General features: G+C 48.3%; 1 protein-coding gene and 1 long non-coding RNA gene across 3 annotated transcripts; one reads left to right on the top strand and one right to left on the bottom strand.

Moving 5' to 3' along the window:
• Positions 1–443: 443 nt before the first annotated feature.
• Positions 444–5,875, bottom strand: LOC115071397. The gene is made up of 3 exons (XR_003850484.1): positions 5,790–5,875; positions 5,311–5,421; positions 444–759 (listed from the first exon to the last, which is right to left on the bottom strand). It is a non-coding gene; the product is annotated as an uncharacterized LOC115071397 (long non-coding RNA).
• Hpd (4-hydroxyphenylpyruvate dioxygenase) lies at positions 5,233–16,906 on the top strand. 2 transcript variants are annotated; one of them, XM_008839343.3, is made up of 14 exons: positions 5,233–5,314; positions 5,417–5,443; positions 5,813–5,875; positions 6,174–6,278; positions 6,808–6,850; positions 6,994–7,076; positions 8,802–8,891; positions 10,745–10,848; positions 11,493–11,570; positions 12,279–12,441; positions 12,540–12,611; positions 13,805–13,927; positions 16,387–16,503; positions 16,589–16,906. In XM_008839343.3, exons 1-14 carry the CDS (start codon positions 5,312–5,314, stop codon positions 16,697–16,699), a joined length of 1,182 nt encoding a protein of 393 aa, XP_008837565.1. In that variant the 5' UTR covers positions 5,233–5,311; the 3' UTR covers positions 16,700–16,906. The 2 variants fall into 2 exon arrangements, with proteins under 2 accessions (XP_008837565.1, XP_029422469.1); XM_029566609.1 differs by lacking the exons at positions 5,233–5,314; positions 5,417–5,443; positions 5,813–5,875 and adding an exon at positions 6,044–6,068.

Raw genomic sequence — 16,906 nt, forward strand, 5'->3', positions numbered from 1 at the left:
ATCCCCACTTTACACAGAAGTGAACTGGAGCTCAGAGAGGTGAGGTGGCTGGCCCTGGACTGTTTGTCTGGTAAGGGAGGGATTAGGAACCCAGGAATCGGCCTAGGCAAGGGCTTTGCACTCAGGAAGCTGAGACAGGGAGACTAAAGCAGAAGGATCTGTGTGAATCTGAAGCCAGCCTGGGGTACACCGGGAGACCCTTTCTCAATCAATTGATAAAAATTAAAATTAAAGCCGAGCATGGTGGCACATGCCTTTAGTCCTAGAACTTAGGAGGCAGAGGCAGGCAGATCTTTGTGGGTTTGAGGCCAGTCTGGTCTACAGAGTGAGTTCCAGGCCAGCTGGGGCTACAGGGAGACCCTCTCAAAAAGACACATGCACACACACACACACACACACACACACACACACACACACACACACATTTAAATTAAAACAAAAAGAAATTTGTTTTGGTTAAAATATAATATGCATTCTGGAAGGACACGAATCTTCCATAGAAACTACCACTGAATTTTCACAAAATGACCACACTCATTTAATGACTCCCAGATCAAGAACATTCTCAGCCCCTACCCTCTTCACTGTGACCCTGCCTAGAGGTCACACCCACTTGGGAACACAGTTTTGCTTTCTAGACTTGCCTACTCACGGGCATCTCATTGGAAGGAATGAGAACTTCGGGTGGCTGTTGCCTTGCTCCAGCTCCTGTTTCCATTCAGCACATTAGGTGGACTTTAATTGCTTCTCTTTGTTGCTCTAAATTTAAAAAAAAAAATTAAGGAAGATCTTGTTATGTAGCCCAGGCCTTAAATTCACACAGATCCTCCTGTTTTAGCCTCCCAAAGGCTGGGATTGCAGGTGTGCACTAGCACACCCAGATAAACTCTTCCCTTTCTAAAGGCATTTTCTATAGAAAAGGTAGTATAATTTTCCTCTTTTGTGTGTGTGGGGCAGGGATAGGGGGACAGAGTCTTGTGTAGCTGAGAATGACCTTGAACTCCTGATCTTCCTACCTCTACCTCTGGATTGTTAGGAGTACTCTACCACTTCTGGTTTATGCAATGCTGGGATCAATGAAGCCTAGGTAAGCCCTCTACCAATTGAGCCCCCTCCCCAGCCCTAATTCTCCTCTGTAAAATGAAGAAATATGTCCCACTGCTCTGCCTCCTATCTCTCTACTTTGAGAATCTGTCTCATAGCCAGTTTTCCTGGATATGTCAATAGGCTGATTATTTAGAAAGAGGATCACAGTGTTTATAAACCCTGGTGAACTGAAGACTGCTCAGCAAGAAAAGACTTGGGGGCTGGGGAGATGGCTTGGTGTGTAAAGCGCTTGCTGCACAAGCTTGAGGACCTGAGGAGAGGATTAGAAAATACAACCAGGTGGGGACAGAGGAGGGACAGAATGGAAAAATGGGAAGGGACTTTTGGGGGTCATGGAATTGTTTTTATCTTGACTGAGGTGATAGTTAAACAACTGTATGTGTTTTCAATGTTCACAGAACTGTGCACCAAAAGAGTGAATTTCAATCTAGGAAAATTATCCCTCTATCAATATGCCCCGCCCCCCAGCCATATTTACAAAACTGTAAAATCATTTAAACAATTATGAAGCTTATGTGAATATGATCTGTTGCAGAAGCAGGAGGAGCAATCAGATGTGCAGAGAAGGAATACTGAAGTCAATAAGCCTGGGATGCTGGGGACAGATTTCACAGGTCGAGGCTGAGCGCACTCCTCTCTATTTAAATGCCACCAAGTGCACAGAATACTTGGCGAGCTTTACACTGTGGAAAATTCAAATCAACTGCAAGAACAAAATTAAAACCTAAACAGTGTGGTGTGTGTGTGTGTGTGTGTGTGTGTGTGTGTGTTAAATGGTAACTTGACACATATACTGTTCTGTGCCTTAAAAAAAAAACAAACTAGGGGCTAGAGAGATGGCTCAGTGGTTAAGAGCATTGTCTGCTCTTTCAAAGGACCTAGATTCAATTCCTGGCACCCATATGGCAGCTAACAACTGTCTAACTCCAGTTCCAGGGGATCCAATACTCTCTTCTGACCTCTGTGGGCTTTGCAGGACGTGGTGCACTTACATATAAGCACGAAAAACATTCATACACATAAAATAAAAATAAAAAAATTTTTAAAGAATTTAAGAAAACTGAATATATCTTCTATATCCTGGAGTGCTTTCCCATCACTACATAGACGCTCTCTCCCCCAACACTGCATTTACTCCCCCCACCACCGCTTTCTTATTGGTACTGAGGGTATAACTCAGGGCCTCATGTGTACTAAACAAATTCTCTACCACTGAGCCATATCACCAGCCTCCCGTTGCATAAACTAAACCATAGAGGCACAGTCAACCATCCTTGTCATTTCCAGGAAAGGTGGGAACCGTTTTAGAGTCTAGGATCCTGAATACCAACCAAGGCTCACCTTGTACCCAGGGCCTGCTCTGGGAACTCTTTTCTGTACCCCAGGGCATGGTGCAGAATGAATTTTAGGAGCCTGTCTGTTTGTTTGGTTGTTTTGAGACGCAGTCTCATGTAACCCAGGATGGCCTTGAAATTTGCTCTATAATCAAGGCTGGCCTTGAACTCCTGCCTCCATCTCCCAAGTGTTGGGATAACTGGCGTGAGCCATAACACCCAGCCTTAAGAGCCCATCTAAATAGAAAATTGCTTGAGCAATGCCTCTGGAACCTACATCCTAGCACAGCTGGCACCACAAGCAGCAAAGGCCACACCTAACCACCACTAACCTGCTATCCACCTGAGCCCTGCTGGAGCAGGTGGCATCAGGGAAGGACAGGAGGCTGGGTCCTGCAAGCTCCCTTCTCCAGGCCCTGCCCAAAGATGGGAGTGGCACCTAGCAAGGTATCCAGATTATGACTGACACCGGTAATGTTTCTGGAAGCAAAGTCCAGAGAAGAGAGACAAACTCACCACCTGTAGCCAGATGAGCCAGACCCTACCACTCTGGCCTTTGGACCCCTGAGGCTGCTCATGACATGCTTTCTGGACTCAGGAAAGATTGACCTCATGCTTGAGATATAAGCCAAACCAAGCTCCAGCAGCAAGGGGTGAGCTGGTCACAACAAGCAAGGAACAAGATGTTTAGGGCAGAACAGTGGTGGACGGGCTTCACTGAGCCCTTGTCCCCAGTGGAACCTAGTGAGTCTCTGAGCAGAGGTGGACACTGGGGTAAGTCTAGAGAATCATCCAGGAGGAGCAAGATATGGGGGTGCGGCCACTGCATCCAGAGCTGCCCGGAAAATAGAGAAAAAACTAGGGGAAAGATGTCTGGAGGGGAATCAAACAGGTTGGAATTTGGATCTCTGTTCTTATCAGCTCAGAGACCTCTGGAACATATGTTTGCTCAATTTCTCCATATTTCTGTGTGTGTGTGTGTGTGTGTGTGTGTGTGTGTTCGCATATGTGCTGGTGTGCATGCACATCATATTTGGGTTGTGTATACATGGGGAAATAAGAGATCAACCTCAGTGTTGTTCCTCATGTATTGTCCACCTTTTTTTTTTTTTTCTTGAGGCAAAATCTCTGATTGGCCTGGAACTGGTCATATCAAGGAAGCTGGCTGGCCAGGGAGCCCCAGGGAGCCTCTTGTCTCCATCTTCCCAGCACTGGGATTGTAAGCACATGCTGTCATGCCTTTGTGCATTCTGGGGATTGAACTCAAGTTCTCATGCTTGCAAGGCAAGTACTTTACCACTTGAGCTATCTCCTCAGCCCAGTTTCCCCATTTTTCTGGCAGGGATAATAGAATCCCCCTTTGTGAAGTGGGCAATACAGCAATTTTTTAAAAATTTTATGTGTATGCATGTATCGCCTGCATGTAGGTAAGTGCACCCGTGTCATGGAGGACAGAAGAGGCTGTCGGATCCCCTGGAACTGGAGTTACAGACAGTTGTTAGCTGCCATCTGGGTGCTGGGATTCAATCCCGGGTCTTCTGCAAGAACAGTCAGTGATCTTAACCACTGAGCCATCTCTCCAGCCCCCAATACAGCAGTTTTTTTTAAAGTGTGGGTCCCGAAGTTAGAGTAGCCTGGCTCTTTCTGCCTCTTATCAACCATATGACCTGGGAAAATTCTCTGGCCTGTGTCTTCAACCAGATACTCCATTGTCAGCCAGTGAAAAGAGTTTCTGGGGCCTGGTGTGGAGCCAGAGAAGGGGATGGGAAGCTGCGGGGAGTGCTGTCCTAGTGTCCTCAGGTAAATGTCTGCTGTTAGCACTTGATCTTCCTAGAAAGTAAAACCCAAGGATTTGGGTGAAGGGACACCAGGAACGGCCCTGGGCCTTCCTCCCTCCAGAGCCATCAGCGCTACCTTCCTGGTACTCTGTGGTGCTGGAACCTGGGGTAGGGGCAAAGCCATAACTTTCCCTGTAATAAGTACTCAGGCTATAGCAAAATCAAGACGTCCCATCCTTTCCCAGCCCCATCCCAGCTGCATGATCAGAAACCATAATGTGTGCCAGGCCCCATTCTAGAGACTATACCCTGTCCCACACATCCCTACGTATTGCTATAGTCCCCCCCAACACACTATACTTTTCAGATATGGTCTCACTATGTAACCATGGCTAGCCTGAAACTCACTACACAGACTAGGCTGGTCTTGAACTTATGGAGCTCCTCCTGCCTCTCCCTCTGAAGAGCTGGGATTACAAATGTGTGCCACCATACCTGACTATTGTTCCCATTTTACAGATAGGGAAAATGATCCCTAGGCTTGGTGACTTTCTCCAGCCAGTCTGCAGCAGAGTAAGAGCACAAACCTCTGTACTCACGCTTCCAACCACTATGACACACACCCCTTTGCCTTAAATATAAGCTACACTTTTGTTCTGCAAATCAGATTTCAAGACCAGCCCCTAACAGCTCTGCTGAGTCCCTGAGCAAGAATGCCAGAGTTATCCTGAATTTAACCTGGCCTTGGCTTTGGAGCTTTGGGTCTAGATGGCAGGTGGTGTTGGGTCTAGATGGACCCCAGGGTCCTGGAGAAAATGTGCCCTTGGCTTCTTGCCCTGGCTCTGCTCTACTGGCCAGTGGACCATGGCTCACCACTCCTTTCTCTCAGCTTGGCACCACTGCCTTGTCCTTTGTGGCCACAGCTCACTCAGTGGCTCCCAAGCCTAGGAGCCTAGAGTTGGCTCAGCTCCCCGCCCCCAGGAAGGCCAGGCCAGGGGCGGGCCCTGCCCTGCCAGGTGGTAAATACTCTGTCCAGCATTCCCCAAACCTCTTGTCCCAGACTTTGCAGTAGAAGGCTGACCAGGACCGACCATGGTAAGTAAGATCTGCCTGGGCCACTGTGATCTCCTCATGAATCTCGACTCGTGGCGACACTTCCAGAAACGCCTTGTTCACAGCCTCTCCTTTCCTTTCTAGACGACCTACAGCAACAAAGGACCAAAGGTAAGCCAGAGGAGAGATGTAAGAGCTTTGGCCTAGGAGGGGGACAGAGTGTTAATACAAACAAAGGAATAGGGACAGCAGGTGTTGCCATCTGCACCTACCTACCTACATACAAAAGCCCTGAGGTCTATCTTAAATCCATGCTGCTTCAACATAAGGTTGTTTCCTTCTGTGGAGCCTGGGCAGGCCTCCTGTGGGGTTTCCCAGTCCTGAATCCAAGGAGCTCAAATCTTAAAATGAGAAATGTCTTGGGAAGCTAGACAAGGCCGCATGGTGGGAGTTTCACCTAGGTTCTGGGGTTGAGGTGGGACGAAGTGGCTAGGGAACCCACTTCCAGGGATCCTACCTCATTGCTCGTCCCTTCTGCAGCCCGAGAGAGGCCGATTCCTCCATTTCCACTCTGTGACCTTCTGGGTTGGCAATGCCAAACAGGTAGAAAGGGGTGACGGAGGGGCAGAGGACAGGCCAGAGGGCCTCCCTGAGGGAGGGAATGTGATTGGGTACTGAGGGGGGAGGATCCAGGCCAGGTTGGAAATGGCACTTTGGATCCTCTTACACAATCAGAGCCCCAGACCCCAGCAGGAAAGCTCTGTGACGGTGGAACCGCTGCCTTTTTAACTAGGAGGTTCTTTGCATGAGAGACAAGAGGGCAGCTGGGACACTGGGGCTCCCTTCTAGGAACAAGTTGGTCTGACCACCACCCTGAACCCCTTGTCACTGTGTTGTTCAGGCTGCCTCCTTCTACTGCAACAAGATGGGCTTTGAACCACTGGCCTACAAGGGCCTGGAGACAGGCTCCCGGGAGGTGGTCAGCCATGTCATCAAGCAAGGAAAGGTGAGTCCCCATTCAAGAGCCCCCATGTCCCCACCCAGGTGCCCATGTCTTGGTGCTGAGAGCTCCAGGGCATCCTGTGTGGAGTACACGCCTGTTTCAGGACACACACCTGGCTGCATGACTCAGCTGCCACTGGCCCATTCTCCAGGTCCCTGGGTACCACCACACAACAGGGATCTTCCTAGTTTCATGTCCCTCTGGCCCAACACTGACTACATAGAAGTTCTAGAAACTTAGGGTATCAGAGCAGAGAGTTTAAGTGGCACTCTAGTCCATGGAATTTCCTGGAATCCTCTGAACACCAGTGTCTGAGGACCCAGGGCATGGCTACCAAAGGAGAAAGTCCCCAGTTCTGAGGACCAGGGGGAAACTGAGGCAGAAAAGGAGCTGGAACATGTGGCCCAGAAGTCCTGGATGGAGGGGCCTTGTGTTCCACCAGGAGTGTCTCAGGGTGGGCAGGAAGAGGGGAAGACAGTCACCTTGCCACACTCCCCAGCCACCAGCTACATCCCCTTGCCCTCTGTTTTAGATTGTGTTTGTTCTCTGCTCTGCTCTCAACCCATGGAACAAAGGTGAGGGGCTCAGGGGCTGCAGCATGGCTCTGCCAGTGGGGTCAAGGCATGGGTGGAGGCTGGGATGAGGCTGGAGCCCAGAGGAGCTGGGGTCAGGGTAGAGGCTGAGAACTCCACTGTCTTCATTCTCCTGCCCACCACAGAGATGGGCAACCACTTGGTGAAGCACGGTGATGGGGTGAAGGACATTGCGTTTGAGGTAGAAGACTGTGACCATATTGTGCAGGTGAGGAACACCTGGGCTGATGCAGCAAGGCCCTGCCACTGGGACCCCATCAGTCATGGCTGGCTGCTGGTGGGATACACCCAAGTTCCAGTGACACATACCCTACCCTTTAAAAATATTTACTTATTAGCCGGGCGTGGTGACACACGCCTTTTAATCCCAGAACTTGAGAGGCAGAGGCAGGCGGATCTTTGTGAGTTCAAGGCCAGCCTGGTCTATATAGTGAGTTCTAGGACAGCTGGGACTACAGGGAGACCTGTCTCAAAAACACCAAAAAAAAAAAATTTACTTATCTATTTTATGTGTATGAGTGTTTTGCCTACATGTATGTATGTGTACCACATGTGTTCCTGGTGCCTGGTACCTGCTAGAACAGCGTATAAAATCCCCTGGAACTGGAATTAAGTTGTTAGCTGTCATGGGTGGCTGGCAACCAAACCAGGGTCCTCTGCAAGAGTAGCCAGTGCTCTTGACTACTGAGCCATCTCTCCAGCGCCCATGGCCTCATCCTTTACTGTGGGTCCTCATTTTGAGCCTCAGTTTCCTCATTTCTATAAAATGAGGAGCAATCACAGCCTCACTGCGAGGTTATAAAATGGAATGGATTACAATGATCATGACTTTGAACCAAATACAGTCCTCAAGAGGCAGTTTACAGCCAGCCATTATGATACACACCTGTAGTCATAGCAGGCAGATCAGATCAGGAGTTCAAGATCATCCTCAGCTACACAGCAAGTTTGAGACCAGCCTCAGCTACATGAGGCCCTACCTGAAAAAAGGAGTTTCTTTTTTTCATGAGTTGGTGTGTGGCTCATTGGTATAGCACTTGCCTAACATGCATCCCCAGCATTGCATTTAATAAAAAGTAGAGGGGAGTGCTGGAGAGATGGCTTAGCAGTTAAGAGCACTGGCTGCTCTTGCAGAGGACCTGGGTTCAGTTCCCAGCACCCACATGGCAGCTAACAACCATCTGTAACTCCAGTTCCAAGGGATCCAATGCCCTCTTTTGACCTCTGAAGGCATTGCATGCATGGATGTGCTTACATACATGTAGTAAAATCTCGTACATATAAAAATGAATGAATGAATAAATAAATACAGAAATACATAAATAAGGAAAAGGAGGGGAGGCAGTTTAAAGATTCAGTGAGTGGATCCCAGGGTGCCTGGGTTGAATCTCATTAGCTATGTGATTTTGTGTAAGTGATTAACTTCTCTGTATTTCCTCACCTATAGAATGGAGACGACACAAGCTCTACATAATGTTGTGAGGACTGGGCAGGTCAATCCCTAGAATAGTGCCTGGCCTATGCTATAAGCAAGTGAGCTTCTTCTGAGACAGTGTGAACGCAGTGTACACTTGCCATAGGGTCTGACACACTATAAGCACTCGATAAGTGTCAATTCCTATTCTGCTATCTGGCCATTTCTTTTACAAAAAGGGAAACTGAGGACTGGCAAGTTGGCTGGGTCATAGAGTAAGCTAGCAGAGGCAGGGTGGACACCCAAAGCCACCACTTTGTCCCTATAGCTCCAACTTAGACTGAGCCTCGGTTTCCCTAGCTCCCAAATGGGCATGAGGCATGGTTATGGCAGGTCCAGCTGAAGTTAGGGCTCCTGATAATGGTCAGGACCACATGGAAGGTCCACTGCAGGTGCAGCAGGCAAGGGCTCTGGGAGGCTCCAGCCTTCAACACTCTCCCCACTGGGTCTCCCTTGCAGAAAGCCCGAGAACGGGGTGCCAAAATTGTGCGGGAGCCCTGGGTAGAGCAAGACAAGTTTGGGAAGGTGAAGTTTGCAGTGCTGCAGACGGTGAGTTAACTTGATGCCCCACCCCCACTACTGTCAGAGCCCATTGAGACAACAGAACCCACCACTCCACTGCTGTCAGAACCCACTGAGACTCTTGGGCGCCCACTCCCACTACTGTTATTAACTACTGAGACTCCAGTCCCCACCCAGCTTTCAGAACCTGTTCAAACACCAGGACCCCTGACTCACCCCATTGTTCCCTGGTATCTATGTGCTTCAGAATACATACTTCCTTAAGTCTGACTTCTAATAATGCTTGATCAGTGTGTGGGGGCTTCTGGGAACTGCCAGTCAACTTTCCCGGTAGGAAGCAACAACTGTGGGCAGGGGCTTTGATGGAAGGAGAAGGGTGGTTTCTGAGGAAGCCATACCCTACATTAGCTGGGTGTCTTTAGGGAAGCATGTTTCTTCTCTGTGGCTCTGTGAAATGGGCAGGGACTAGAGCTGGCCCTCCTGTGTGACCTAGCCACTAGTGAGCCTCTCTGGGCCTCCATTTTCAGCCCCACCCCTCCAGGGTCTGTTGGAAAGGTCATTTCTGGAAAGCACTTAGTAGCAAAGTGCCTGGCATACCGTCCGTACTTCACAAGGATGATCACTGTGCAGCACCCTTGCTGCTGTGAGACAGTTACGGGTCCTACCTCCTCGAAATTAAGTGAAATTTTAAGATTGCTAAGATAGGTCTGGTTACAAATGCCTATAATCTGAGCTACTAGGGAGATGGAGGTAAGAGGATCACAAGTTCAAGGCCTGCTTAGGCTATCCAGTGAGTTCAGATCCACTGAGTAACTTAGACTCAGTCTCAAAATTTAAAAAAAAAAAAAAAAGGATCAGGCGTGATGGTGCATGCCTTTAGTCCCAGCGCTCGGGGGGCAGAGGCAGGCTGATCTCTGTGAGTTTAAGGCCAGCTTGGTCTACATCGTGAGTTCTAGGCCAACTGGGGCTACAGGGAGACCTTGTCTCAAAAAGATCCCCCCAAAAAAGAAGGCTGGAGAGATGGCTCAGTGGGCAAAGTGTTTGCTGTGCATGCATGGGGACCTGAGTTCAGATCCCCTAGCAAATGGAAAAAGCCAGGCACGGTAGTGCATATCAGTGACCCCAGCACTTGTGTGTGGGAGGCAGACACAGAAACTTATTGGCCATAAGCCCAGGAGGACCAATGAGCTCCAGGTTCATTGAGAGACCCTGCCCCCCACCCCCAAAAAAGAATGGAGAATGTGATTGAGGAGACACACAACGGACCACTGGCCTCTACATGCAAGCACAGACTCATGCATAGACAAGCTCATGCACATATACAAACAGATACATACACCACATACACAAACACACAAAATTATAAAAAGGAAAAAAGAGGACTTGGATGGAACTCAGTGGCAGAGCACTTGCCTAGCATGCACAAGGCCCTGTGTTCAATTGAAAAAAAAAGATTGAAAGAGCCCTCCAGCATAATTTAATCCAGTTCCTTCATCTAGTCACAGTTTGATTGGGTACCTACTATGTGCCAGACACTGAGCTAGGTGCTAAGGATACCATGAAGAACAAAAGCTAGGCGTGGAGGCTCATGCCTATTCCCAGTATTTGGGAAGCTGAGGCAGGAGGATCTCTGTGAGTTGTAGGCCAACTTGGGCTATATAGCAAGACTCTGTATCATAAACAAACAAAACCATCAACAGCAAAACAGCATTCTTACCCTCACAGAGCTCCTGATCCCACAGGCAGACTGTTAAAAACACTCCCAAACAAAAGCACATTAGATTCATGGTAGAACTCAGGGCTGTGTTTGTGTTGTGAAAACAACCTGGCCCTGGCAGGGTAAGTGCTCAGCACTGAGCAAGGCCACTTCCCACCCCTAGTATGGAGACACCACACACACCTTGGTGGAGAAGATGAACTACACTGGCTGTTTCTTACCTGGATTCGAGGCCCCAACATACAAGGACCCCCTACTTTCGAAACTGTGAGTGTTTCTTTGTGCAGGAGTCGGGTGAAAAGTCATGGTCCCTTTCCCCTGTGTAGTGGGCTTCTCTGGTGGGACAGAGCATTTAGGGGTGGTTGCTGGGGAATTTTTGAAACTTTTGAAGAGGGGGCATCAACAGATAGCACAGTGGGACAGGATAGGTGGCTCAGCAGTTAAAGCATTTGCAGCTCTTGCAAAGGACTTGAGTTCAGTTCCCAGCACCCACACTGGGCAGCTCACAACCACCTATAACTTCGGTTCCAGGAAACCCAATCCCCGCTTCTGGTTTCTGCTGGCACCTGCATTTGTGGTTGCATACTGACATGCAGGCACACACATACACATAAAGTGAGAAATTCTATTTTTAAAAGGAAGAGGTTGCATAGAGGGTGAGGGCACAGGCTCTGTGGTCAGACTGCTTGGTCACATCTTAGCTCTGTCACTTTGTAGCCATTTAACCTTGGTTGATTTATTACTCAATGCCTCTTTTTCTTCATCTGTAAAACTGGGTGGTGATCGAATATGTGTTAGCTAGCAAAGTATCTGGCACACAGTAGAAACTATGTAAATCTGAAATTGCTGAAGGGTCGATGGGAAGGGAAGACTGTGGCTAGCCTCCTTCTCACCCTCAACCCCTCTTCCAGGCCCAACTGCAACCTTGAGATTATCGACCACATTGTAGGCAACCAGCCTGACCAGGAGATGGTGTCTGCTTCAGAATGGTGAGGCCCTGGGTCTACCTGACTCTACAGCAGGGATCAGAGTTTCTTGCTAGGGGAAAATAGGGCACGAGGTCACCTGAGGTTACTGATTCATGTATTTGTGGTGAAACTGTCAACTTCATAAAAGATTACGGCTACCTACCTGAGTTTGTTTTCTACTACACAAGCCCAGACGACTGGAGGAACAAAAAGGTGCACTAGAAAGATGGGGCCAATGCTTCTATAGCAAACCCAATCCCAGGAGAACAAAGTCACTCTCAAGAATTACCCCACCTCACCATAACCAACCCCTTTTCACAATAACAAAGCCATTCCTGCCATAACATTGGCCCATTTACTGGGTCAGAACTCTTGTGGCCTAGTCATCTACTCCTGAGCTCCAGCCCCAGCCCATTAAGGGTCCCATCTCTTAATAACATTGCATGACAATTAAAAATGAGTCTGGGGCACACATTCAAGCATAGCATTACATCCACATCACCCTTGTCTAAATTAGAGGTGAGAGCACTGGCCTCCTTCTGTTGCAGCATTGCCCTATGATGTATATTTTATTACAAGTCACTTTCTTAGCCCCCTGAAGGAAAGTTGTCATAATAAAAGTACAAATCTGTGTGTGATGTCACCCTTCTGGAGACTACTCAGAGACACATTCTCAAGAGTGGGTCTCAGGCAGGCATACAATGAATGCGTCCTGTGGCCACCCGGTAGGTACCTGAAAAATCTGCAGTTCCACCGTTTCTGGTCAGTGGATGACACACAGGTACACACAGAATACAGTTCTCTGCGCTCCATTGTGGTGGCCAACTATGAGGAGTCCATCAAGATGCCCATTAATGAGCCAGCGCCAGGCAAGAAGAAATCCCAGATCCAGGTGGGGTAGAAGAGAACAAGGTTTGAGGGCTCTTGCAAGGGCAGAGGTGTGAGTGACAGAGATGCCTGACAGTGGTCTCCTTCCTTGTTTCCTTCTAGGAATATGTCGACTATAATGGGGGTGCTGGGGTGCAGCACATTGCTCTCAAGACGGAAGACATCATCACAGCGGTTAGGCCCCCATTCATAGTTCTGAGTCCCCTCCATCAGCTGCTGGGTCTCTTCAGCATCCTTGAAATGGAGTGGGAGGGGGCAGTGGCAGTCTCTGGCCTGGAGGGCTGATCCGGCCTCGTTCTAGATCCTGCATCTCATACAAACTAAAAGTCGGAAGAGCTCACTCAGCAGAACAATCTAGTGTCAGAGATTACAGGAGTGGGGATTTGGGTCCAGTTCTGTTGCTGCCTTGCTGTGTGTCTGGGGGATTTAATACCTCTCTGGGCTTACGTTTGCAAATGAAATTATTGGATGATAAGACAAGTATGTCTTTCTAGCCAAATTAAACATGCTGTGTCTATGGATCCAGTCTTTGGGGAGGTGGGCTTCTATCTATTCCTTAAGGAATGTCCAATTCAATCCTGGAGCAACCAAAAGTCCTTGGCTTGATCTTGACAACTTCATTCATTCATTCCATGGATATTTGCTGAGCACCTACTGTGTGTTGGGTGCTGTCTTAGTTTTGTGAGCTACAGTGGTAACAAGTGGACTAAGACATTATGGAGATTTTAAGCAAAAGAAGAACCTAGGTAGTGGTGGGAAAAAAGAAATCTTGGCAGTGAGGGAGTAAAGGTGGGGTGGAAGGCATGCCACTTTTAATAGGGTAATCAAGGAGGGCTGCTTGGAGGAGACGTTTGCAAAGAGAAGCCTACAAACGTTGGGAAAGTGTTCCAGGCAGGAGGGACAGCCAAGTCAAAGATGAGAGTGCCTGAAAGTTTGCAGAAACCGCAAGGAGATTGATGTGACCGGAAAGGAATGAGTATGGGAGCCTGGGGCAGAAGGTGGGTGTAGAGGCAGGTGGGACTGAGATGTGACATCACTATGGGATAAGCAGAGCAGTGACATGCTTGACTTGTATTTTCAGAAATCACTCTGGCTACCAAGGTAGATACTTAAATATTTGGATGCCTCAGTTTTCCCAGCTATGAAATGGACCTAACAAGGCACTATATAGAATGAAAGGCACATAGTGCCTGCTCTGTGAATGAGAGCAATCACTGTTGTTCATGTGGATTTCATAGAGAGAAGGAAAGGGATAAGGTCATACTACATCCTGACAGTCAGGGGACCCTGCAACCTCCTGGTCCAGCAGATCCACCTAGGTAGAAATGTTGTGCAAAGAGGTCAACCTTGACTCTATTCTGGGACAGATCCGCCACTTGAGGGAGCGAGGCATGGAGTTCTTGGCCGTTCCATCTTCTTACTACAAGCTGCTTCGGGAGAATCTCAAGACAGCCAGGATTCAGGTGAAGGAGAGCATCGATGTGCTGGAGGTGAGGCCCAGGTGGGATACTTAGGAGGGAAGAACGTGAGCCCTGCGTTCCATTGGGCCCCAGACACTGCCCATGCACAGGGACACAGAATGACGAGCCAGACCAGGCCCCTGCCATCATTGGAGATGCATACTAGGTTGGGGGTGGGATGTCAGAGACAGGTAACAAGGAGAGAGTTACCATCATGCAGGGAGCTAAAACAGACCACTTGAGTTACTGGCTTTCATTGAAAGCTATATTTGAGGGTCTTGGCTATGTGAAAGGCTGGGGAAAGATCATTCCTGGCAGAGCAAACAGCAAGTCCAAGGTCCTGAGGCAGGTACAATTTCCAAGCACAGAAAGAAGATGAGTGTGGATGAAAAGTAGTGCTTGAAGTATGGCCTAGGTCAGGCAAGTAGGCAGGGCCAATTCCTCTAACAGGCTATAGTGACTTTGGGTTTTCCTCTTCTGTAGCCAGAAACCAATGGGCATATCTTTGATTTTAATTAATTTTTTTTCCGTTTTGTGTGTGTGCATGCTTGCATGTGTGAACACATGTGAGTGTAGGTACATGTGCACATGGATGTGCATGCATGTGGAGGTCTGAAGTTGATGTTAGGAGTCATCCTCTGTCACTCTCCTACCATATTTATTGAGTCGGAGTCTCTCCCTCAAACCCAGGGCTCACCAATATAGCTAGTATAGCTAGTCTTCTTAGCCAGCCTGCTCTGGGGCTCCCTGGGCTCTGTATTTTGACATTGGAATTACGGGGTGGGGGGGCACACCTACCAGGCATTTATGTGGGTTCTGGGCATTTGAACTTTGGTCCTCACACTTACCATAAAAATGATAAAGGAGGGACTGGAGAGATGGCTCAGCGGTTAAGAGCACTGACTGCTCTTGCAGAGGACCCAGGTTCAATTTAGAGCATCCACATGGCGGCTACGAACCGTCCTTAACTCCAGTTCCAGGGGAATCTCAAACCCTTTTCCGACCTCTGCAGCATTGCATGACGGGTGCACTCACATACATGCATGCAATACACTCATACATGTAAAATAAAATAAAAGATTTTTAAAAGGAAATATTTTTAAAAGATTTGTTTTTATGTGTATTTTTTAAAATTATTTATTTAATAACCACATACTTAGAAGAAGCATTTCTTTACAACAGCATTGACATATTCAATAACATTTTCCTAAGCTAAGATGCAGTACTTTCAAAATTGGCTGTAAATTTTTAGGTTTACAGTTGAATTATTACAGTTATACAATATTGTACTCAATATAAACCCTATAAAACATAAAATTAAATGGAATTTTAACCTTTAAAAAAGATCTATACACACACATACAAAAATCAAATTTAAAAAATGTATTATTTTTTTTTTGTCTTTTTAAGACAGGGTCTCCCTGTAGCCCCAGCTGTCCTAGAACTTACTATGTAGACCAGGCTGGCCTCAAACTCACAGAGATCTGCCTGCCTCTGCTTCCCGAGTGCTGGGATTAAAGCTGTGCGCCACGACACCCAGCATGTATTATATTTTTATGTGTATTTTAAAATACTGCTGTGAACTTTCATATACAAGGTTCTGCACAGACATCTCTTCTCCTCTCTTGTATATATGGGAGTAGATTTACTAGGCACTTGAAAATGTTTAAGACATTTAAAAAATACTATTTTTATTTTTTGTGTATGAGTATATTGCCTCCATGTATGTAAGTGCATCCGTGCCGTGCAATGTCCTCAGAGGTCAAAAAAAGGTGTCCGATCCTCTGGAACTGGAGTCACAGTTGTTAGCTGCTATGTGGGTGCTGAGATTCAAATCCAGGTCTTCTGCAAGAGCAGCCAGTGCTCTTAACCACTGAGCAATATCTCCAGCCCCATGTTAGACATTTTTTTACATTTATTTATTGATTGTGTGTATGGGCACCCACAGGCCAAGGCACACCTGTGAAAGTCAGAGGGCAACTTGCAGGAGTCAGTTCTCTCCTTCCATCATGGATCCTCTGGATGGAACTCAGATTCAGTTAGGCTTGGTGGCAAATGCCTTTCCCATTGAGCCATCTCGCTGGCTTAAAAACATGTTTAACTTTCTGACAAACTCCCAGATTGTTTTCCCAAAGTGGTTGCAGCATTTTACATTCTCACCAGCAACACAGGAGAATTCGTTTCCACTGAGTGACCCGATCTAATGCGATGAGTGAGAGGATGGGGAGCGATGAGTGGGAGGATGGGGAACAAGGAGGCCAGACCTCGAGTAGGGTGCAGTCATGGCTGTGTCTTAGGCATGGCCCTTAGCAAGCGGCAGTTAACGGAGCAGTCTGGGGACATATCTAAGGGAGGCTGGAACTGCACGAGAAAAGTCTTTTCTTAGCTTTAGGGGTACAGGTGCCCTTGGGCTTTCTAGGGATCCCACGGAGCTGGGCTACAAGGGCAGGTCGTCCCTCCTCTAACCGAGCCCTCTGTCTCCCTCCTAGGAGCTGAAAATCCTGGTGGATTACGATGATAAGGGCTACCTCCTGCAGATCTTCACCAAGCCAATGCAGGACCGACCCACGCTCTTCCTGGAGGTCATCCAGCGCCACAACCACCAGGTAGGGCCGGAGCCCACCGACGGGCATACACGTAGCATCGTCTGCTTGCTGGATCCCCACCTCCTGCCTGCTCTTCATCCCCCAGGGCTTCGGAGCCGGCAACTTCAACTCGCTGTTCAAGGCCTTCGAGGAGGAACAGGCCCTTCGCGGCAACCTCACCGACACGGGGACCAACCGGGTGATGTCTGGCATGTAGGCCCGGCCCACATCCCGCCAAGTCCCCGCGTCTTGGACGTGTTCACATCCCCGGCCGGTACACCAGATCCTTCCACCATTGGCCATGCCCTTCTGGCTCGCTCACCCACTGTCTCGGGGACACCCCTAAGGCTCCGCCCACCCATTGGCCACGCCCCCTCGATTGCCCGGCTCCCGCCTGGCGGAGTAAAACCACCCCTGGTCCAAA

This window comes from Nannospalax galili, unplaced genomic scaffold (assembly GCF_000622305.1).
Source record: "Nannospalax galili isolate Female #2095 unplaced genomic scaffold, S.galili_v1.0 scaffold218, whole genome shotgun sequence".
In the NCBI taxonomy this organism is placed as follows: Eukaryota; Metazoa; Chordata; class Mammalia; order Rodentia; family Spalacidae; genus Nannospalax; species Nannospalax galili.

Excerpts from the sequence above, each read along its gene's own strand:
- Hpd (XM_008839343.3), top strand. Across the intron at positions 5,876-6,173 it reads GGGTTGGCAATGCCAAACAG|GCTGCCTCCTTCTACTGCAA; the intron begins GTAGAAAGGGGT and ends TGTGTTGTTCAG. Across the intron at positions 6,279-6,807 it reads ATGTCATCAAGCAAGGAAAG|ATTGTGTTTGTTCTCTGCTC; the intron begins GTGAGTCCCCAT and ends CCTCTGTTTTAG.